Source organism: Vicugna pacos, chromosome 23, assembly GCF_048564905.1.
Source record: "Vicugna pacos chromosome 23, VicPac4, whole genome shotgun sequence".
NCBI classification, from domain to species: Eukaryota; Metazoa; Chordata; class Mammalia; order Artiodactyla; family Camelidae; genus Vicugna; species Vicugna pacos.
This window is the reverse complement of record NC_133009.1, coordinates 23,310,121-23,333,318: the sequence shown is the minus strand read 5'-3', so window position 1 is coordinate 23,333,318 and position 23,198 is coordinate 23,310,121. Positions and strand designations below refer to the sequence as shown.

General features: G+C 48.1%; 1 protein-coding gene across 2 annotated transcripts in view; it reads right to left on the bottom strand.

Moving 5' to 3' along the window:
- The window catches only part of CAPN8 (calpain 8), a 55,522-nt gene extending 33,687 nt beyond the window's left edge, over positions 1-21,835 (bottom strand). Inside the window, exons 1-2 of one of the 2 annotated variants that reach the window (XM_006198850.4) lie at positions 21,496-21,835; positions 15,070-15,139 (exon numbers count right to left, since the gene is read on the bottom strand). In XM_006198850.4, coding sequence (XP_006198912.1) covers positions 15,070-15,139; positions 21,496-21,732 — 307 coding nt within the window. In that variant the 5' untranslated portion in view covers positions 21,733-21,835. The remainder of the gene's footprint in view (positions 1-15,069; positions 15,140-21,495) is intronic. The other variant, XM_072948682.1, reaches the window with a different exon arrangement.
- Positions 21,836-23,198: the final 1,363 nt, after the last annotated feature.

The window sequence follows — 23,198 nt, the reverse complement described above, 5'->3', positions numbered from 1 at the left end:
CACACACACCCTGATTGAGACCTCATGAGCCAGAACATCCACAGTGAAATCGGGGGATAAGGAAATTCTGCCTTGGAGGGAGGCTGGAAGAAATCGCTTTGCCGAAGTCTCCAGTTCACTGGAAATGATGATCTCCAGCCACTGTGGATGATGATAATGATGTTTCTTTAATCTATTCCTACTAGAGTTTTCTGGGAGCCACTTTCTGCTTCCCGCTTCCTTCTCTCACTCCTGTCTTCTCTGGTTAAAGAGAAGTGTGACAGACAGAGGAAAGCTCTGACTCGCTCCTGAAGGTCGGCATGGGTGCCAGGGGAGGAGCTCCTCTCACCCAGCTCCCAACACCTGCTCTTCTCAAGACCCCAGCACAGCACAATTAGACTCGGGATTTGGAAGAGTGACCATCTGACCTGCAGGCTCTGAGCTACACGACTATACTGTTCTTCTCCCCCTCCAAATCATACTGATGCCAGCCCTCACTTCTGCAAGCAGAGGCAAACCTGGCGACGTCAGTCCCACTGGGTCCCCATGGACCCCACCCCGCAGCCTCTGTGGCCAGCCTCCACCCCACAGATCCCCCTCTCCCCTCTCCCCAGTCTTAGCCCTGGAGCACAGATGGCTCCAGCTCTGCAATGGCCTTTTGGTATCCCCAGGGCTCCTGTACACGCTGAGCTTATTGTCACCTGCTCCCCCAAGCCACATCACTCTCTGGTAGTAGTGCCTGCCCAGGCTGGCCAGGCGGGGCACAGGGCCAGGGGAGTGAATGAATCAGTCGTGTCCACACCCCCTGCATCCTAGCGGGACCCTCCATTTATATTCCAGTCCTCTTCAAAGCATTCCGTAAATCTCCCCCATCTCACACCAGCCTCCAGCCCTCCTCGGAAAACATATCTCTGGGAGGTTCCCTTCCTTCAGGTGTAGGGATTCATTCTTATATGTCATTCTCACTCCCCAACACTTGGTAAGCTTTGCTCATGTGGGACACTGGGATAGGAGAGATGTAGATGACGTGATCCCTGCCCTTGGGGAGCCAACAGGCTTAGAAGAGTCAAAATCACATGGCCTTTGCACTCGGAAAGCCTGGATTTAAATCCTCAGGCCCCAGCTTGTCTGCTGAGTGACCTGCAGCCATCCTTTAACTCTTATGATCCTTGGTTTTCTGATCTGTAAATGGGTTTGTACCTCACAGTTTATTGTATGGGATCATTTCATACTGAGCAAAAAGGACTTATTTATAACAAGAGGGATTTTTAAGAATATACATAAATATCAACCTCCAGTTGGGTAGAGAGGACATCAGGACATAAAAGATAAAAGATGCACATGGAAGTACATGTAAGAGCAGACATATTTTTAGAGTGCCTCTTGAGTATCTTCATTCATGGTCCCCTATGGGTAAGCCAGCTCCTCTCTGCCCTGACCCCACCTGCCAATACAGATTCAGAGAAGGCAGACAGGAATGAGCAGTAAGAGGTGGGCTTCAAAACTCCAGAGCAAGGAGGCGGTGCCCAGATGGGCTGAGGTGAGCTCAGGGGACAGGGCCTCTTGGGCCCTCCCCAGCTGGGAGAGAAGTTCTGCACCACAGAGGGAGTGTGCAGCCCCCACAGGATCAAGAGAGTGGGGAGCAGTGATGGACAGCGATGCTTGTCTGGCTCTCCAGAAACCCTCTGAGTGCCCCTATGGCCTCAACAAATAAAGGACAGAGGCCACCAGTGTGATGCCAGCAGTGGACACCAGCAGAGGGCCAGGGCAGGAACCAGGCAGAGCACCTCTCAGCAGACACGCCAGTGTGCATGCAAGGCCCCAGCCAGTCAGTCCTTCAGCGCCATCTTAGAAAGGAGAAGGCAGAGGAGAGAAATCTGGAGGACCAGTTACCCTCAAGGGACTGAGTTATACAAAAAAAAACTGTTTCAACTATTGGACTGGACAAAGTTTTAAGCTGAACTGGACACAGTTTAGTTCCCCACTTCCCTAGGCAGGGACCCTGAGGAAGATCAAAGCACTTTTAGATCTCAGATATGTGCTAAGTGCCAAACCCAGTGACTCCAGAGAAGCTGGCTGAGATGAGCTTTCGGAAAGTCTCCCACAGTCAGCGACACTTCTGCTCAGAAGGGACAATTCCAGTGTCCTTCGCGTTTCCAGGGCAAAACAGGAGCCTCGGTGCCTCCTGGAACAGTAGGTGAGGGTTCTCAGGCTCTGTCTGCAGTGGTCTCTTTCTCTCAAACAGACAACTCTGAGTCAAAAGCAATGCATCCAGGAACAACAGTCACCCTCACAGGGCAAACACGAGCCCCTGTGCCAGGGCCTGCTCTGCCCGAAGCCCTTCAGCGTGACCACCTCCTGCTCTGAGTCGGGTGGAAAGCACCGTTCTCCGCGCCTTCTTGGAACCTGCCCGTGCACTCCGGGCTAAGGCACCCTGCACATCTGGCCCACAGTAAAGCCTGCCAAATCCTAAAGTAGGTTCATCCCGTGGTTTCTGGGCAAGGTGAGTTCTTACAAAATGGAGATGAGAAAAAAAAAAAAGGCAGACTAGACTCAGCCCTTTACCCTCCAAGAGTCTCCCTGAAATCACATAAGCCCCACCTTTGTTAGTGTCCCCTCTACAAGAAGGGTGCCTTCCTACATTTGAACCTTTTTAGCTTGGCACCAGGTAAAGAGGACATTTAATTCCCATTTTCCAGATGAGTAAAACTGAGGCCCTGAGCAGACAAGTGACCTCTCAAGGTCAGTGAGTATCGGAGCCAGGTCTCATCCAGCAGGATGATTAGCCTGCTGCCTTCCCACACCTGCAGAACCCTGGGAAGCCAATGAAACGGCATTATCCCACCATGTGAAACATAAGCCCTAGACGCCTGGGCAAGACGCACAGCTTCTCCTTAGCCTCCCCTCGGCCTCACTTTCCATCTGCCTTCACCACCCTTCCCTAACCCCCCCAACTAACCTTTGCTTCACCCTCTGACCTCCTCACATAGTAGCATCTACTTACATCCCAATAGCATAAGATAGTTGCTACTCCTTGGAGTTGTTATGAAGATTAAGAAAAACGAGAGAACATGTGGAAAGTGCTTAGCTCAGTGCCCGCTGCAGAGAAAGCCTTCAATAAGCCTCCACATTATTAACAGTTATCACCCAACTAATCAAAAACACAGCGGAGCCCAAACAAGTGAATCAACAAACATTTATCGAGCGTCTACTCCTCTACAAGAAAACTAACACAAAACTTATTCTAGGAAGTGGCTGGTGCAGTTCCCGCCACGTCCCGTCTATGTAGCCGACTCACCATCCGGCTCCCGAGTATCTGCCTCTCCCCCGGTTTCCTCTCTCAGACATCAGCACCACCAGTTTCTCACTTACTCAAGCCTGGGAGTCATTCTGATTCCTCTTCCCCTCACTCCACTCCATTCATATCCAATTGTTTCCTCAATGCTTTTGATTTTATTCCTAAATAGCTCCCAAATCCGGCCCCTCCTCTCTAACACCCCTGCCTTCTCTGTCATCAGGACTATAACGGACCCTCTTTCCCCCAAAATTCATTATCCAGGAGCTGTAGCTAGAAGGTGGCAGAAAAAAGCAAACTTGCTGTGAAAATATTCATGCATTTGCACTTAAATAGCCTCCTCATTTAACACTAGTAACTGTCCCTACCAACCGCACTGGTCTCCCATGCAAATATACCACGCAAAGCGGCTGCCAAGGGACACTGAACATTTGGCTAAATTTGCAGGATTTCATGAAGTTGAGGAAAGTGACACTGGAGACCTGCTCCCGAGCCAGTGCTTGAGGAGAACCTGGCAGAGTTACAGTGGTGACAGCCGAGGGAGAAAGCCTGACTGGGCTCCAGGCACAGTGGGCACTTCAAAAGGGAACGGTGTGAGCATCAAAGACTGAAAAGGGACCTTGGGGAAAGCAGTGAAGCCTTGAACGTTTCCATGCTTCTTCGAAAGTCAAGGAAATAGTGGAGGGTGTCACATCCTGCTGTCTTGTAATTTTTTCAGAAAAATCACACCCCTCCCTCAAAAGTCAATAGTTGATGCATTTCATGTTCTAAGGCCTAGCACAAAGCTGCCATTATTACATGAGCAGGACAAAATTGAAGAAAAAACTTTTCAAAAATTTTTGTATCATTTTTCAAAGTCGTACACTAACCAAACCTTTCTAGCAACTGTTTACTAAAGACTGAGACTCTCTTCCAATACCTGTTGTCCTCAGACAATGAGGGTTTCTCATCTTGCTATTGTCTGCCGCCTCATGTTGCGTGCTCCCCACGGCAGCAAGTCCAGCTGAACTTGCCTCTGCTGGCGAGTCTTCCACCCTGCCCCGTTGCCCTTAGGAATTAAGTCCCCAATTCCTCCCCCAGCATCATGGCCCTGCATGATCTGGCTGCCCTTCTCTTCCCACTCTCAGAGTCTGCACCCCTGCTCCCTCTAGGCTGCAGCCCCGCCACTTCCCTGCAAGTCTTGCCCAACGCCCCACTCTCTCCAGCCGAAGGAAGGGCCTTTGTATTCCTTCTGCTGCCTGGATTCCTCTTTACTAGAAGAGGAGATACAGTGTCAGTTTGTTCAAAGAAGACACTTAACAAATATTTGAAAAATGAAGGAGCGAGCTATGAAAGTTCCTCCCTATTCCGACAAATTCAAATGTCTGATAAGCCACACATCCCTCGCTCTTGGAAGCATCCACCGCCAACCAGCCCTGGGTCTGCCACATGATCCCCACCTCCTGCTGTATTTGTCAGTTAAGAATCAGGCACCCCTTACTGGAATGTCTTCTTCATTTGATGGCTGCAGTAGAGCAAGCTACCATTGTTCCAGAAGCAAGACCCCAGAGCACATCAATCCCTGGCATGGCAGATGTCCAAAAGCCCTCAGCAGGGGCTGGGGTCCTGGGGTCATGCTGGGAGAAGCGTCACCTATGCAATTTCAAAGATTAGCCCCAAATCCTCCTGGTATTTTTCTGTGCAATGGCGATGACTCCTTCTGGCAAATCTCATTTTTATATCCTCCAAATCACTCCTTTCAAGCGGCACCACATATAATAAAGCACACTAAATAATCCACTTCTGCAACCCCCCGTAGGTCACCTCGCCTCTCCGCTTCCTGGTTCCCATGGCTACCCAGAAGGCGTCCCTCACACCTGACAGCAGAGCTGGGTGGGAAGGGCAGCTGAAACACATTGCAGCGTTTGGCCAGGATAATTCTGGGCCAGTGTTGTCGGGGGGGGGGGTGTCTTCAGCTTCCAGGAGCTGCAGAGCATCCCCAAGAGTTAATGTACTTCAAAAAAGAGGAGAAAATAGGAAAGGTTGGCAGGTCATCTTTTGAATCAGAGGCCATTGGGTTTTACCTTCTAAGTTACCAGTGGGGAGGAAAAGGGAAAAAAGAAAACTCTTCACAGCTGAGGGAATGTATTCAGATTATTTCAGAATTTCTTTCTAGTTGTTCATGGAGCCTACTAAGCCGATTCTCATCTAATTTCTGCTATTGTTCAAGGAGTAAGGCTCAATGGTGTGAAACTGCTTCAGGACTTCCTCCCCCACCCCCTCGGCTTTAAATTATAACTTTAATGCTATTTAGAACAAATTTCTTGGTAGATTATAAAAATGGAGTTGATTCACTGGAGGGAAAAAAAGTCAGTAAGTAAATACATTTGGGGCTTATGTAAATACATCTCAGAGCCAGTTTCAAGGAAGTGGCTCGCTTACTGAGTTTAATTATAATACCCTTTGGATTAAAAAATAAGACAAATGCTAGAAGCCAGGTTCTAATGGAGAGAGAAATAAAAAGATGGGGGTTAAGATTGATCCTGAGCTCTGACCAAGGCTGAGGTGAAGAGTGGTCCTTCACTGCTTGTGCAGGGGCAGAGCATACGAGGTGTCCAATGACCTTCCCAAAAATGATTGTAAATGGTGTGGCATCCCCAAATCGGTGCTGGGACCCTGAGTCTTCCAAATGTTCATGTGGGGCCTCAAAGTGAGTCAAATGTTAAACATAGCATAATGGAGGGTCTTCATGGCAAGAGGAGGACAGCCGTCCAGGCTCACACATATTAAGAGATGAGGTAAAGTGAACTCAGATATAAAACGCGTGCGAGCCCAGTGGGGTGGGTTGTGAACAGAAAACAAGGTATTTTTAGGCTGGGAAAATATCCTGAGTACAGTGCCTAAGAGCAAAAAGATGTAAAAACAGACAGAAAGGAAGCAAAACTCTTAGAGGGAGGGGCAGAGGGGACTGCGGCCAGGTCGCTGGGCCGGCAACCACAGAGAATGCAATTTCAACCAGCAGCCAGTGCAGGCGCGCCTGGGGCTCATCTCAAAAGAACAGTGTTTCTCCAAAGACCAAAGTAAGGCCAGCAAGCAGCATTTCAAGAAGATCTGAAGGGAGAAAGCCAGCTGGAATGCGTGAAGTCCAAAGGCTCAGGGCCAGATCCAGGCCCAGCAGGGCCTTGGGGTAGAGCGAACGGGATAGACCGGTCACAACTGGCTTGCAGATCTGTGCTGTTCGGCTGGTGCAGTGCTGGCCTGCAGAGTGATTGATATGTTTGAATTGGGAGTTTCACATAAACAACCAGATTTCTGGCTTCTCTTAAAAAATGACAAAATCTGGCCAAAATTCCTCTGTATCTTCATTCTACAAATATTTATTGAGCAACTACTCTGTGCCAAGGGTGATTCTAGGCCCTAAGGATACAACAGTGGGGGGAAAAATCCTTGATGTCATAGAATGTCTGTTCTAGTGAGTAAGACAAACAATAAATAAATCCACGTGCCAGGCGGTGGTGAACACCATGAAGAAAAGGAAAGCACGGTGGGGGGACTGAGAGTAACAGGGGGCTGCTGTGAGATGTGGGGTGGTCGGGGTGGGTCTCTTGGTTCCTTAGGGTTCATCTGGTTCAAGCTAGGGGGTGGCCGCCCTCACAGGCAGGGCATGCTCTCTAGTTTGCCACAGTCCCCACTACTCCCTATTGTTCCTTACTCCTGGCCTAGAGGAGCAGGCCAAAAGGCAAGAGCTGAGGTGGCAAGAGGGAGGTGACAGGAACAGATGGGGCCAAGAGAAAGCCTCTGAAAGTGGCGTCTGGGGAAGGCTTGCCAGATGCCCTCAACTGGTGCCAAGGAGACTGCTGGTTTTGAGTCTTCAAATGGTGTAGCCTCTTAGAACAAAGGAAGCATCTGTCCTTCCTCCAGTGAGCAGGTGGTATGGGTTTGCTTCTGGGAGGACCAGGCTCTTGTGGGAGGAGAAGAGAGTGGAGGAGGAGAGGGAGGACCCACATGTCGGTCCTGTGCGTGGTGGGAACTAAAGGTGTTGCCTGTGAACCACAGCCCCAGATGCTTCCAGCAAATGCCCAAGGCTGAGCCAAATTTTACAGAGACCCAAGCACAGCATGTAGCCTCATGCTTCCTGCTCCTGCACCAGCTAGACTCCACCTTGGCTCTTTCCTCTCAGTGAGGAGCCCCAGGACCCAGCACACACAGGACCCCTGCAGCCTTCGGGACCTGGATGTTGCATCACCAGCACTCCATCTACTGCAATGTCTACAGCTGCCCCAGGTCTCCTTTAGTTATGCCCTTTAACCAGCCACATTAGGGGCAGGGGGCAGCTGTGTGCCCCTAATAAGTCAGAGAGGGCTGGAGGATCCCAAGACTCAAAGCTGACCTTACCAGAGAAATCCTCCTTGGGCCCTGGGGTGGTGTCTGCAAAGTGGGAGTGTAAGCTGAGGGCAGTGTCCTGTGCTGTCAGGCATGGAGTTGTGCGCTAATAGTGGGGGTCTTGCTGGGTCTGTAGAATGTGTTAAACTTATTGTCCTCCAAAAATGTAAGATGGAAGTATTTCAGCAAGCACCCCCTGAGTAGGAATCGGCCACACTCTGGGACTTGGTTTGCAGTCCCCAGCCTCAGGCAGCTCTGCCAAGAGGGAGCTTAGAGAGCGCGTCCCCTGCTCCCCAGCGGCCACCGCCTGGCACCACTCACCACCTCCTCATCAGGTTAGTAACTTCAAGGGCAAGAGTTTGTCTCCCTGGGGACTCAGAGGCTGGCTTGCACTTTTTGCATGTCTCTTAAGAACTGAGGGGTAGTCAGGACTCCTCTTAGTAAAACTGGAGAGTGCTGACAAAATTCCCTCGCTGAGAAAACAAATCCTCCATCCCTCTTACCCTGCTACTGGCAGAAGCAGCCTAACATTCCTGTAATGCAGGGTTCTTAGTCCTTCCTGTGCCTGGACCATTTGGCAGTTCAGTGAAGTCAAGATTTGATCTCAGAATAATGTTTCTAAATGTATAAAATAAAAAATAGGACAATAAAAATTATATTGAAACAGTTTCAAAAGATGTTTTAAAATTATAATATAGTAATGTTTGTGCTTTTTTATTAATATTCTATACAAAAGGATTGGAATGGGGCCTATTAAATAGCATAATTATGAGGTAATGATCAGTGGTGTTTTGAGATATTTGCAACAATTGTAATGTAATATGAATACAATCCATGATTCCTGTTACTGTGCTTCATTGCCTGCATTCACACCAAGAGGAAACAAGTTAGCAACGGTTAGTATAATTAAAGATGTAACAGTACAGTTCTTTCATGCTCTTGAGATAATGTTCAATAGACAAACCTCCTTGTAACCTCTGGCTCTAATTCATACTAAAGTGTAAGTGGTTGTCCCAGACCCTTTCCTCAGAGTAGATAGGGCAGTGGTGATAGTGGGACCAAACATGAGGGCATGAAGCACTAGGAATCAACTAGGAGGGAAATATATTCCATATATTCCACAAAGAAGGTGAACCACTGAACATAGGAGAAGACTATTTTTTTTAAAAAGCAAACTTTCCCCATATCACTTATGACTGGGCTGCAAGGAACTGTCATATGCAGTTTTTCTGCTCCCGGAAGTCTGGCCCTGCACCCTCCAGAATCAATGAGGAAGGTTGGCCCTTTGAGTTCTCTGAGGCTTCTCCCAATTGCTCATTAAAAGTAACCAGTCAGTCCAAGTGAATCGATTTACTTCGCCCCCATCCTCAAAGGATGCTGCAGATATCAAAAGGTGTCTAGAAAAATGATTCTGAAGATGCTGACACCACACCTGACTACTGAGCGTGGTATGCGCCCAGCCCCTGGTCCAGGAGGGCAGGCCCCTCTCGGCAAGGGAGCGTGACTCACAGAGGAAAATCGATGTGAGGGATGTATCAGAGAAGGCGCCCGGATTTAGGTCGTCATTGTTGTTCACTCTTTGTCTATAGAGACGTGTGAAACCAGCCAGGCATCCCCTTTACAAAGCGAGAATACAGAATATAAAACTCTCCTCAGTAAATACAGCAAAGAGGAAAAAGACCTCAAAATTCCATAAAAGTGAAGAGAAAAATCAAGTCACCAGGGAACCGAGGGCAGAGGAGATAAGCACAAACACACAGAGTATCAGACGGAGAGGGGAAATCGCAGGATGAAGAAAGAAACCCCAACACTCCCCAAACCCTTCAAAGGACAGCTTGTCTCCCTCGCTAATCCTGCTCTGTGTGGAAGATAAACCACCACAAGATCAAAAGTTGGGATAAACATTGTAGCATTTGTTATTCAGAAAGCACTCTCATTTCTATCTAAATTCTGCAAGTCTCTGTTCCTCATTTGATAGAAAAGAAAGCCTCCTGCTCCCTATTCCTGAAAGCAGCAAGTGGCAAAAGATGCCCAGAGATGTGTCAAGTCCCGTTGCATTTTCACAACCATAGGCATGAGTGGTGCCCGGTCTCAGTGCTTCCCACCGTGTGGATGCTCTAAGGTAGGGGCTGGTGGACCAGTGTGGCAGGAGGTGTTAGCAGGGCCTGCTGAGCCTGTGAGGGACAGGCTGGCTCAGAGGCCTGAGAGCAGAGTCCCCCTCGGGGGCCACAGGATCCAGTGAGCAGAAGGTGAAGGTGTCTCCCTGTGTTCTTTCACCACCTCACCAACAGATCCTTGGGACAGTATCATTCCTGGTCTGTCCCTGGGACATCCCTTCTTGTCGAGGACCAGCAGGCACCTTGGGACACCCTTCTATTCCTACCCAGTAGCATCAGTGAGCTGAGGACAGATGAACTGACAGGCTGGTTTGTGTGAAACTTTGAAATCCCCTTAAAATGAAGACCCATAGTCAACCTCAGGGTGGGACTTTTTCTTCTAAATCATCAGCCTGATTGCCAAGAGTGATATTGACAAGGAAGGAAGAAAAAAACAAGTAGCCTCAGATTTAGGCTACCCCTGTTTTCATGACTTAATAATGATATGAGGCAAAGGGTTTAGGGAACAGATCAGAAGTTCCACAAACATCCGTGGAGCCCTGCTATGCCCCAGGTACGTGGATTATAGAGATGAGGAAGAAACTCGGTTCACAGGGTTATTGCATCCACTTCTGCCCACAACAGTGCCCACTTCCTGGAGGACAAAGAGCCAAGTGCCAATTCTCTGCTCATCACAACCATCTGGCAGGCTCAGTTTGATTATATCCCCACTGCACAGCTGGGGAAACTGAGGCAGTGAGGCCACAGGCAGATCGTGAAGCCCCAGATCTCCTTCGGGGACTGTGTGCACTCAGGGTGCTGAATTAGGCACTGCTAGGGGTGGATCCAGAGACAGAGAAGAGCAGCCCTCAGGGAGCGGCATTCCCAGGAGCAGTGCAGGGTGATGGGTTTGGGGCAGGGGGAAGATGACAAGGTCACTGAGTCCAAAGAGCAGAGATGACCTGGGGTGGGGAGGGCACAGTCTGGCCAGGCCTGGACCCCGCCACCCCACTGACAGGTTGAGGTTCACCTTCTTCATCCTGTTGGCCCACTGCCACTGCCCCCTTCTTTTGGAGAACCCCACTTGGTTTGGGGGAGAGGCTAACAGTCACAAGAGCAAGTCCATGACCCAGGCCGAGCTAACCACATAGTCCCTCACCTCTCCGACTGAAATAACCCAAGGAGTGGGCAAAGACCACAGCCACCAGATCAGAGACATTTCTGAGATCTGTAGAACCAAAGCTGCTCACAAGACTACCAGGCTGAAGTCTGGAACCATAGTGGTCATCTCTCCTGCTGTGTGGAGCTTGCCCGCCATGGAAGAGGGTGAATCTGACCCGTACAGACCAACAGAGACAAAACAGGCAGTCAGACTCCAGGAACATCTAGATGCCCAGATCCAGGCTTCCTGAGGCCGGCACTACACTTCTCTTCCAATGGTCTAGTTAGATGAGCCAATAAATTCTCCCTTTTTCCTTAAGCTGTTTGGGCTGGACTTCTAACAGCAGCAGCCAAAGGAGTTCTGGCCGGTGCACAGGTATGACTAGCCGCATAAGGTGAATGAAGCCAGAAACGTGTATTTCATGGTACAACAGAGTCTACTTCTGTGGCCACAGAAGCCTCAGAGGGACATGCATAGGCCAACATGCAAGGGAGAGAGACAGGCAGTGCTGGAACAGGCAGCAGAGGGACCAGTGAGGTGCCTGCAGTTTCCTGGGTGATGCGCCAGCCATGAGCCTTCACTGGAAACGGGCACCGCAGGGAATCCCACACTTAAAACTTGCTCCCTACAACACGGTGTGGCCCAGAGGGTTCCTCACACTGGTAGGACACTGTGCATGTGGCCCTTGCAAGATCTGGTGAGTGTAGGCTTTGCCAAGAAGATGGAGCCTGGAAAGGTGGGGGCTGTGGGGTCACCCCTCCTTAGTGTGCCAGGGTGAAGAGGGCCAGGCCCAGGGCAGGAAGGGCTTCTGTCTAGGGGCTGTTTCATCAGAAGACACCCGATGGATTACCTGTGTGGAGGCAAGACCACAGTGCCCTCTGGCAGAGACTGAGTCACCCAACAAAAAGTCATATCACCCATGAAAAATCATTTGCAGCAATTGAATCTTTAGCATTGCAGACCTCCCAGTCTTTGTCTTCCTATAATAAGGTCTCCAAAGAAAGCCAGCTCCTGGGTTGTAAGTGAGCACAGACTCTGGTGGGAGCCAAGAGGCTCACACGTTGAGGATGAAGGCTGGCTTAGCAAGAACTATATTGTAATGTATTATACATCTGTATCTATTTATATATAGATACACAGTGTGATTATATATCTGTATATAGATAGAAATATAATTTTATTGAAACAGTTATCAAAATGTTTTTAAAATTATAGTAAGATTTGTGCTTCTTTGTTGATGTTCTATATAAAAGATATAGAGTGGGGCCTAATAAACAGCATAATTATGAGGTAATGATGAATATGAGTGATGTTTTGAGATATTTAAAACAACTAAGGTAAAATGCATATATTCCATGATTTCTATTACTGTGCTTCATTGCCTGCATTCATATCAAAAGGAAATAAGTTAGTGAGGGTTAGTGTAACTAAAGATGTAACAATACAATTCTTTCATGCTCTTGAGATAATGTTCAATATACAAATCCACTTGTAACCCACTGCCTGAAATTCACACTAAAGTGTAAATGGTTGTCCTGGGCGTCCTTTCCTCAGAGCAGATAGGATGCTAGTGATAGAGGGACTGAACATGAGGGCACTAAGCACTAGGAATTAAATAGAAGGGAAAGATAGTCCACCTTGACTGGGGCAGCCACACTTCAAACCTGCTACACACTCCGGCACAGAAGGACATTCACTGCAACATTTTGTATAACAGCAAAAGAGAGAAAATGACTCAGGTGTCCATTGAGAGGAGACAGGCTAAAAAAACTGTGGTACATCGCACACTGGAGTACAATATTCTGAATTGTTACAAAAGAATGAGGCTCTTCATACACTGACATGGAAAGATCGCCAAGATCCTTTAGTAAGTGAAATAATAGCAAATAATGGGAAGGTGCCCAACAGTGTTTACAGTATGCTACCTCCAATGCAAGAAAGGGATACAGATGAGAATACGAATTTAGATTTGCTTGAATTTGTATAAAGAAACACTGAAAGGGTAAGAAAGAAAAAAGGTTCCAGGGCAGTGAGCAGTGGAGTAGATGGAGACAGATGGGGAACTGACTCTTCACTGTGTACCTTTCAGTGTTTTCAGTTTTGAACAGTGTGTATTCAAAATAATAAAGCAGGGGGGAGGGTATAGCTCAGTGGTGAAGTACGTGCTTAGCGTGCATGAGGTCGTGGGTGCAATTCCTAGTGCCTCCATTAAAAATAAATAAATAAACCTAATTACCTCCCCTCCAAAAAAAACTAATAAAATAATAGTAGCACAACACTGTGGAAAGGACATCATTTTCATTACACAGATCAACTGTTAAAAAATAATGACCATACTGTTTTGAACCTGGAGTAGACTCCACCGTGCAGTGGGGGGGCTCAGCAAAGCCAGCAAGGCATGAACAAACATTAATCCCTGTCACATACTGACTCAACAATTACCGCCTAGTTCTTCGCTGAGGAATCTCTCCTCTCAATCCACCCATTGTTAAGGCCACCAGGTGGTTGCCCCTCTGGGGCCCCTAGCATCCACCCTGGGGCCAAGCTGCAAGCCAGGCACCCAGGTACCCACTTCTCTACTTGTTGGGGCTCCATCTGGTCCGCAGGCCCTCCAACCCCATACAAAGTGCCCTTCAGGAAGTTGGACTCAATAGCCTCTTTCTGCTCCGTTCATTAAAAACCGCCACTGCAGCGCCGGACTAAGCCAGGGCAGCCTCCACTTTGATGTGAGTGGATTCTGGGAGTCGGGTTCATTTCCTCCTCTTCCAGCCACCGCGGCTCCATCAGCAGCACACGCTCACCATGGTAACGCTCAGGCCTCTTTTTGGAAACGCTCTTTTCTCCTTGCTTAAAACTATTCAAAGGAAGAGCTATCCAAGTCGATCAATTAAAAGGCACTTATTAAATATTTTTTCCAAAGTCAAAACATCGACACCAAGAAGCCGTGAAAAGTGTCGATTTGAAGTTGCGTTTCCCTGAGACACACGCTAAATTAGGTTAAACATTTAGCTTGAAGTAAAAAGGCACAGCACACTTCCCCAGAACAAGAAAAGGTCAGAGTGCTGCCCCTCGGCGAGCCCTCACACAAAGGCTTAGGACACAGAGGCTGTGGCTCTCGGGGAGCAGGGTGCATGCCGGGGGGGGGGGTGCCCGAATCCTTCTCCCTGCTTTCTACTCGCGCTCCGTGAGCTCTGGCTAAGGGGCTATTGGCCATAGTCGTTAAAGGAGAGAACGTTGGAAGCATTTACAATAAATGCCCGTGATTTTCAGAATCATAAAGGTTTCCAGCAGGCTGACGAGAACAGGTTTTCCTGGCTGGAACAAGGAGGAAAAAGACGGGGAGGAAACCTCCTGAAAGATAAAGGGTGATCGGGGCGCACGGACGCTGAGGCTTTGTTTGTTCGGCTGATTTTCCACAAGTAGGATTTGTTTCCTCTTGCCTTTGTCGCCAGTTCCCTATTCTGCAGCTGTCACTGGATGGCTGTTTGGAAGCCCAGCAAATTCACTTCAGGGCCCTGTTGTCCCCTAAAAGGTCAGTGTTGACGACTCAGGGCAGAAGCTGAGAACCCCTAGGGTCAGGAGGGCTTATGAAATCAACAGAACTAACGTGCCATCAAGGGGAACCTCAGCTTCTGACATTTGAGGCCAGAACTTATAAATCAAATAAATTACTTCCTCAACCTAACTGCCCCTGATTTGGAGGAAGTGTGAAAGGTTGGGAAGTGAAGGTTCTTAATCCCAGGATTCTGGGCCAATGAAAGAAGGCTTGGCTGGAAAGCTAGGATTCTTGTTTTCTTACTAATTATAAGAGCATCTATTATGACAACACATAATTGTATAGACATGGCCATTCCGTAGAGCAAACCACATCCACTGAAAGGTATCTACTATCAAAACACAACACAGCATGGTTATCTACCATCATCCTGGCCCATGACTCCAGCATTAAAACAGGCCAAATGAGCATATGGGAAATGTCTTGTTAGGAGGAACCGAAGGTAGTTCCAGCATTCCAGACCCATAGTGGAGGGTACCATCTCAAACAAACAAACCCATGTGGCTAAATCATGGACATGATGTGGTCTGTCAAGTCTAACAGCTTAATCTGACATTACTCATGACACATACACACCTGCCCTCTCCCAAAACAAACAGGACTCTCCCCAGTTACTCACCTAGGGCACCCTGACAAATGTCTGTGCGCTTGGCTCCACCAATGATAAACTGAGGGCTGGGACACAATTCCTGAAAGCAATTGGGGACAAAACAACAAGTCACAAGATGCCCAGTAATGGTGGCAGCAAGTGAAGAAAATTTACAGTCACAAAACTCATGGAAGAGACCTAGGACTCCATCTACTGCACACACCTTGTTTCAGTGCTGGGGATTCTGAAGCCCAGAGGAGGCAGGAGAGCTGCCCACAGTCACACAGCCAGGAGCTGGAACCCGCAGCCTTGCTGTGACAGGTCTTTTTATTTCTATGCATCCCGTATGGGAGTGTGGGTGTGAAAAGGTGGCAGGGGTGGGGGGGTGGGGAGGGACAGGGCAGGGAGGTAGAGAAAGGCAGAGGCTGAGATAAAATGAACTATGATCTCACCCATTCAGACAACACCCCTATGTACAGAGAGAGGGTGAGAATAATGCTTAGCCCTCTAATAAAATGCTCCGCACCCTGTGGACACTCATTAAATATTTGACTAAATGACGGTGATCCTGTGTGCTGATGGAAACCTCAAGGTGTCAGGAAGTCCTGTCTCCAGAGGAGGACTCACCTTTAGAGTTTCCCCATGTCTGACCTGTACTTTCCCCGCTCACCTCCCTTGAAGTGGCACCTGACCACAGGCAAACTCATGGCCCTCGGGCTCTACTGGGACACAAAGGCATTCTGCAGGCATGCTTTCTTTCTTGTTTACCTGTCAGTGGACTGAATGCCCATTTTACACACGGTACTATCTGCATCACAGCAGGCCAGGGAAAGATGGGAGCGAGGTGAAATGCAGGGAAAGAAAGCACATGGTCCTTAGCTTCAAAGTGCTTCCAGACTACGTGGGAAACCAAGATTGACATTCATGAAAAAAGTCAGAGAAAAAGCCCAGTGCACAGTACTGGAATGCAGACTACCTATACAAAGGGAGAAAAGGGAGAAATGCTCCAGAGGGATCGTGTCTGAAAGACGTATTAGGTGGGAGGTGATACAAGTGCATTAGCAAGGTGGACCCAGGAGCAGGCTGTGGATTGGTTCCCAGAGGAGAGAAGGGGCTGCCTCCCCACGAGGCACGCTGTTAGGGGGAAAGAGTGGGACCTCAAGGGATAAAAAGGAGGTCAGCTTGGGGTGTGCTACATCGAGGACTGTCAGACCACAAAGAACAGGAAGGATTTCCATCTCACTCCACAGAGATGAAGAAACGGTGGATCAAAAAGGATGGGGAAGGAAAAGGATGGGCTGAAGGCAGCCCGAGAGGGTGGGCGTGTGGCGCGGAGCTGGGGTGCTGGGGTTCTGGGAGAGCACTGTACCCGGGGGGGAGGCTTCAAGTGGCAGCCCTCCAGCCTTGTACAAAGCAGCCTAAATGGGCAGAGACAACGCCTTTGGGCTGGCTTTTTAAAAATTCCAAGTATTAAAAAAATACATTAAATTGTTGTCTATTGAGAAAGAAATACATGCACATGGGTAAAAAAAAATCTAACAGTAAATAATGCTGTAAAACCAAACACCCCTTCCACTTCAGAATCCTGCTGTTAATAGTTCTTACGTATCCTTCCAGAAACTGTCTTTTGATGTAAAAGCACATTTACATATGTATCCATTTTTTATCACGTCTCATACGTCTTTTCTGAGCACACGTAGAGCTTTACAACTTCATTGTAAGTAGCATGAACTCATGGTACTTTACTTGTTTGCTTGTTTGTTTGTTCGTTTCAATCTTTCACATTCTCTAATTGCATTTTAATGAGAAAAGTGGCATTAGCCAAACTAGATGTTCTAAAAGTGGGCAGCTGCAAATTCTAATCCCAGGTGTTCCAGAGCTCCCAGTCTCCAGACATCATCTCTTGGTGAACAAAAGGTGGAAAGATTTGAAATTTTAATAGATAAAAATGTGGAGACAAAAATGTTTAACAAAGGGGTATAGCTCAGCGGTAGAACACGTGCTTGGCATCCACAAGCTCCTGGGTTCAATCCCCAGTGTTTCTGTCAAGAGGAAAAAAATGTTTAATGTAATTTGGCTTTTAAAAAGGAAGGAAGAGGTTGCTTCTTTGAGAAGGAAGTTGCAGAGAGCATGCTAAACAGAGGCTGGGCAGAATCTCTTTCCTTAGAGAATCCTCTTAAAAGAGCCTCCTGTTCCTCATCCATCAGTCTCCTGAAATTGGGTTCCAATCTCCTGTGGCTCCAGGAAACTCTTCTCACCTGAGGCACCAGCAATCATGGAAGGAGCATGTTCCATTCCAATCTCACTGACTGTTCTTTACATTCAATACCGTTGCCTGGGTCCCTCCTTCCAAAACTCTCCTCTCTTGGCTTCTGTATCCTTACTCACTCTTGACTTTCTCACCTCTCCTTCTACTCCTTCTCAGTCTCCTTCAAGGGTTCCTCTGCTCTGCTCACCCCTAAGGATCAGGGAACCTCTGGGCTGAGTCCTCAGCCCTCTGCACGATCCCATTTCATAGAGCAATAACATGCCCTGAGCATTGTCCCTTGGTGACATCATCCAGCCCCGTGGCTTCAACTACTAACTACAGAATATGCTGATGCTCCCCACATCACTCTCCTGAGCTGCATGTCACTCACCCACATCACACTATTCGTATGCTAGAAGCTCACTAGACTCATATCTAATACGTCTACCAAGCTCTGCTAAAATTTTTACTCTGGTTTGGAAGACAGAGTGGTTTGCAAATGCTGGAGGCAATTAAAGTGTTATAACCAGAACGGTGCTAAGCAGGTTACAGGCAGATGGAATGTCATTTGTCTACATGTTATTCATTAACATAATTCAACACACACACACACACACACACACCAAGAGAAAACAACCAAGAGATGCCATGACTCATATATTCTATGAGTCTCTCAGGGGCCACAGAAAGTCGTCAGCCTTGTAAGATCGCATCTCAGCATTCTGCCTGAAGGACATTTCCAAAGTCTTCTCTCCACTGCTAACTTTCTGTTGGAACTCAGATCAGATCAGAGAAATTCAAAGTAACTTGGCGGCCAAAGAGCTTTAGAAGAGGCACCTCCCCATACCTGAGACACTATTCTTCCTCTTAATAACAAGCATATCTTTTTACTAATAATGGTTACCATTACTCAGGTAAGGATCTCAAAACACTCCACAGACACAAATTACTTGGGCCTCATATCATCCTCTGATGAACTGGCACCAGGGAAACACAGGTATCAGTGAGGAATCCAGGGTAGGAAGTGATTTAAACCACACGTTCTCAGTGACTTGGTGACTTGGAAAGGTTGCTCCCCAGGACATTAGTCCATGTCTGATAGTCTGTGTCTGGCATTTCAGGAGCCCTGCCCGTGCATTTTCGGGAAACCCAGCGATACCACCATCTTCACCAGTATCACCATCGACGATGGTCACCTTACTTAGCCCGCACCCCTGTCCCCTCGGATCTGGCCCCATTTGCCGTTTCCAGCCTCACTCCCTGTTTCCCACAGCGCACGCTCTCCTCTAATTACAGCAGGCTACTGCCCTCCTCTGAACACACTTGCTCTGAATGCACATCCACCACCCAGTCGGAGCCTTTGCTCACACCCGTTCCTTCTTGGTCTCTATCATGACCCTCTTCTTTCACCAACACCCGCTCAGATGTCTGCAGTAATTAACCTGCCCCAGTCCCACAGTCAAATCAACTGCTTCTTCTCCTGGACTTTTGTAAATTTTGTTCATCTTTATACTTCATTCTCTGGACATTCTGTCTTGTAAAAATAGCTGGAGACAGCACATAAAGTTGACCATTTATTACATGCCAGGCACTGTGCTGAACCCATTCACTCATTCAAGCCTCCCAATGATCCAATGAGGTATGTAATATTATTATTCCCATTTTATAGATGTGTAAATTGAGTCCCGGAGATGTTAGTAACTGAGCCATAGTCACACAGTTAGCAAATGGCAAAGATGGAACCAGAATCTTGATCCACCTGATGCACACAATGGAATATTATTCAATCTTAAAAAGTAAGGAAATCCTGTCACCTGCTACAACATGGATGCATCTTGAGGACATTATGCTCAGTGAAATCAGCCAGTCAGAGAAGGACAAGTACTGCATGATTTCGCTCATCTCCGAGGTACCTAGAGTTGTCACATTCATAGAGACAGAAAGTAGAATGGAAGGAGGAATGGGGAGTTAGTGTTTAATGAGCACAGAGTTCCAGTTTTGCAAGATGAAAAAGATCTGGAGATGGTTGGTGACAACAGTTGCGCAAAAATGTAAACACTCTTATTGCCACTGAACTATACACTTAAAAGTGGTTAAGATGGTAAATGATCTGTTAGGTGTATTTTATCACAATTTAAGAAAAAAAGAAAGAAAGGAAGGAAGGAAGGATGGAGGAGGAAGAGAGGTAAGGAATGGGGCGGGGAAGGAAGGGCAGGGGAGGAAAGAGCAAATGAACTCATGGATGCACCTCATTTCTGGACACCCCAACCTTCTTGCAGGCCCAAGAGGCCTCAGGGAAGAAAGAAATGAAGCATTTAGGAACAAGCTGATTTTCCCAGATTCCAAGGCACGTCCCCGATAGAGATAGCATCAGGGTCATTACCAACTCAGGAGTTTATTCAATAATCTGTAAGATCTTAGAGGCTGAAACTGTGTCCTATAATGTACCACGTGATGTGTGAGCACAGCCTGGCCAAGTGCGGCCGTGTGAGGATCCTTCACTGATGACTGAGGATGGAGAGGGTACATTTTGACAAGCTTTTACTTATTCATCTGAAAACTCCCAATAATGGAAGTACTTCAAGTCCACATTCATCAGGCTCTCTCCCTCATCCTTTGGATTTTATAGCATTTTGTTGCTGGGAACAAATCAGAACTCCAGTCGAAAAATACCATATTTACATGGAGAGTGGGACCAGGTGAAGACACAGTTTAGGGGAGAACATGCAATGTGGTTGAGGAGGTGAGGGCTTTAAGAATCTCAAATGAAGGAGAAAAACTAGGCAATACTTAGCTGATACCTGACTCTGGTCACAGCGTGAGATCTTCTCTCCTTCCCCCAGATCCATCTCCCCGCTCCCACAAGCTCCCTGGGGTCCTTCATTTCCACTAGAATGCTTCATCTGTCCCGTTAACTCTCTCCATTATTCAGTCATAACATCCCAGGTTCCCAGGCCCACAGTTTATGCCTCTATTAGCATTTCCTTCATTTTGCCGAGGGTGTCAGTCCTCTCTATTCATGTGTCTGTCTCCCCACAACCTCCATCAGAGCTGAGAACACAGTTCACTCCTCACCTTCCCAAACAGAGCACAGTCAACACCTGGCACAAAACACAGGTCTAAAAAACTATCTGTTGAAATGAAACGTGGCTGTCAACCCTTGACCTTAAAACATAAAACCTTGATTTTGCCAACATCCCAGGGTGTCCCCACAGGTGCCAAAGAGGGATGGAAGATGACCACGGTGGGCTGGAGGGAGCCCGGGCAAAGGAGCTATCCTCAGAGGTGGTAACCGTGGTATAAAATCGACAGGATGACAACAAGACGGGTAGAGATAGCTGGAGTTAAATGATGATTTTGATCATGTCCAAAAAGTTACTCTCTCTTTACCCTCCCTTTTCAACCACTACCAAGAAAATCAGGACCATGACTTGATTTTCCCACCATGGCCTAGAAGACAAAAGGCACCCTGGCCAAGGACAGTGCTCTTATGAGACTATTCATGGCAGGCACTGAACAGAGCCGGTCATATGATTATCTCAAGTCTCACAGCCACTCTGTGCAGAGGATAGGGGGACTATCCCTGAGGTTAAATCACTGACAAGGGTCACAGAGCACTAGGTCATGGGCCCAGGTTTGGGGAGGACGGTTCTCCATCCCCTGCCCTTGAGCTTTGGGTGGTATCAGTGATGGCATCCCAGAGCCCCTCACATCCACCCGCGTTCACACAGCACCAGCCCCCACCTCTCCACTCCCCAGCCCTGAGAGAGCAATGACAACTCACGACCCTAAGCAACCCTGCACCTATCAGCACTGACGTCACAATGTACCCCCGGACTGATGACTCTTAGCACTGGTTTGTTCCATGGTGTGCTGGCCCAGGGGTCCTAAGCCACAGCTACCATGTATTCTGTGCCTGTTATGTGCTGGGAACCATGCTCTGAGCTTTATCTCTAGTCCTTGAACCAACACTGAAAAATAAGAAGCCAGTGGCACCATTTTACAGATGAGAAAACTGAGGCTCAGAGAGGTCATCTGTCAAAGACCACACGCACAGAGGCAGGATTCAAATCTAAATTGTCTGGTTCCAAAGCCTGAGCGTGTACTTCCCTCTATACTTCATCACCTCTGAAAAGATGTTTCTGCTCCCAACCAGAGCCAGGGCCCTCCATCCCGTGTGACGCTCAACAGCAAAACCACTTCCTTACCGTGGGCCGCTTCCACACAATGCCCCTAGCCTGTGGGGAGCTGGGTCCAAGATCCTGGTAGCCCAGGGCTGATGGGCACGCTGGGAACTCTGGGTCCTTAAAAAGGACCCCTGAGTCCAAGCACCGCTGCCTCAGGGTCTGGAAGTCCTGGCCCAAGTACTTCACGGCCTTCTGGTTTGAGCCAAGGCCCTCAGCTGCCGCACGCTGCTTGGACACTCGGGTCGCCAGGGCTGCCATGGTCAAGGCTCTGCAGGGTAGACAGAGGCCAGAGCTGCTCTGTGCTCTCAGAAGCCTGCCCCACTGGGAAGGGAGCTATAAGGCCTCACGGAGGGGAGGTGGGGCAGGTAAACATTTCACCTGAGGCCCTGCTCCAGAGAGGAGAGTCACGGCCAGGAGCAAATATGTACTCAAGGTGCAAATGAATCTGCCCCACCCTCTCCTTCTGCCTTTCAGCAGACAATTTGGAGGCTGGGAACCTTCCAGGGCCCCTCTCAGGCCATTAGAAATTCATTAGGATCACAGCACCCATTCTCACCTCTTTGCCAGAACTGCTGACCTCCCTCCCATTGGCCCCATCATGGAGATGAGAAGGGTGAAGGGGTTAGAGGGGTCTCCTTCCCTTCCAGAAAAGTTTGGTCCCATATTTGCTAGAAGGACAAAAGTATCAGAGATGGGTGATTCACAGCGTGGATCAGAGTAACCCCAAGCAAAGGAGATCGACCTATGAATGAAGGTTTTGGCCTTTACCTGGGTGTCTAGTCCAACTGCACTAGTAATTAGCTCTGTCATTTTGGGCAAGTTATTTAACCTCTCTTCCCCTTAATTTTCTCATCTGTAAAATGGAAGATAATAGTAGGACCTACTCTACAGGGTTATTTAGAAGAGTGATGAGATCATACATGGAACTTGCTTAGAACAGTACAGAAGAAGCACACAGTAAATGTCAGCCATCATTTCTCCTTGGAACCAGGACCAGAAAGAGAAGGGTTCTAACCTCCAGAGGGGAAACAGGCTCTGTGACTGTGCATGAGTCACTTTTCTCAGGGCTCCAGTTTCGTAGGCCTGGTCTACCCTAAGGATGTGGCACATCTGTAATTTTGAAACTCAGTGTGTGGGGTGGGCTAGAAAGTGGTCCCCCAAAGATATCAAGTCCTAATCTCTGAAACCTTTAAGTAGTGTACACCTTATTTGGGAAAGGGATCTTTGCAGGGGTGATTACATTAAGGATCTTAAAATGGGAAGACTGTGACCCTAAATGTAATCACAAGTGTCCTCGTAAGACGAAGGCAGAGGGAGATTTGACAACAGACCAAAGCAGAGAAGGCAATGTATCCACAGAGGCAGAGACAGGAGTGATGCTGTCAAGGAACGCCAGCAGCCCTGGAAGCCGAAAGAGGCAAAGGATGAATTCTCCCTTAGAGCCTCCAGAGGGAACAGGTTCTTGCCACCCCTTGGATTCAGCCCAGGGAAACTGACTTTAGACTTCTGGCCTCCATTTCTGTTGTTTTAAACCACCCAGTTTGTGGTAATTTGTTACTGCAGCCAAAAGAAACTAATCCAGTGCATGTAATAATCTCTGAAGCCTGTGCTTAAAATGCTGACTCCTACCCCTGTCCCCCATCCCCCCAAAAGTTCCGATTCAGTGGGTCTAGGGTCAGTGGTTCAGTGGGTCTGGGGAAGCACCCAGGACCACGCCACTTCCA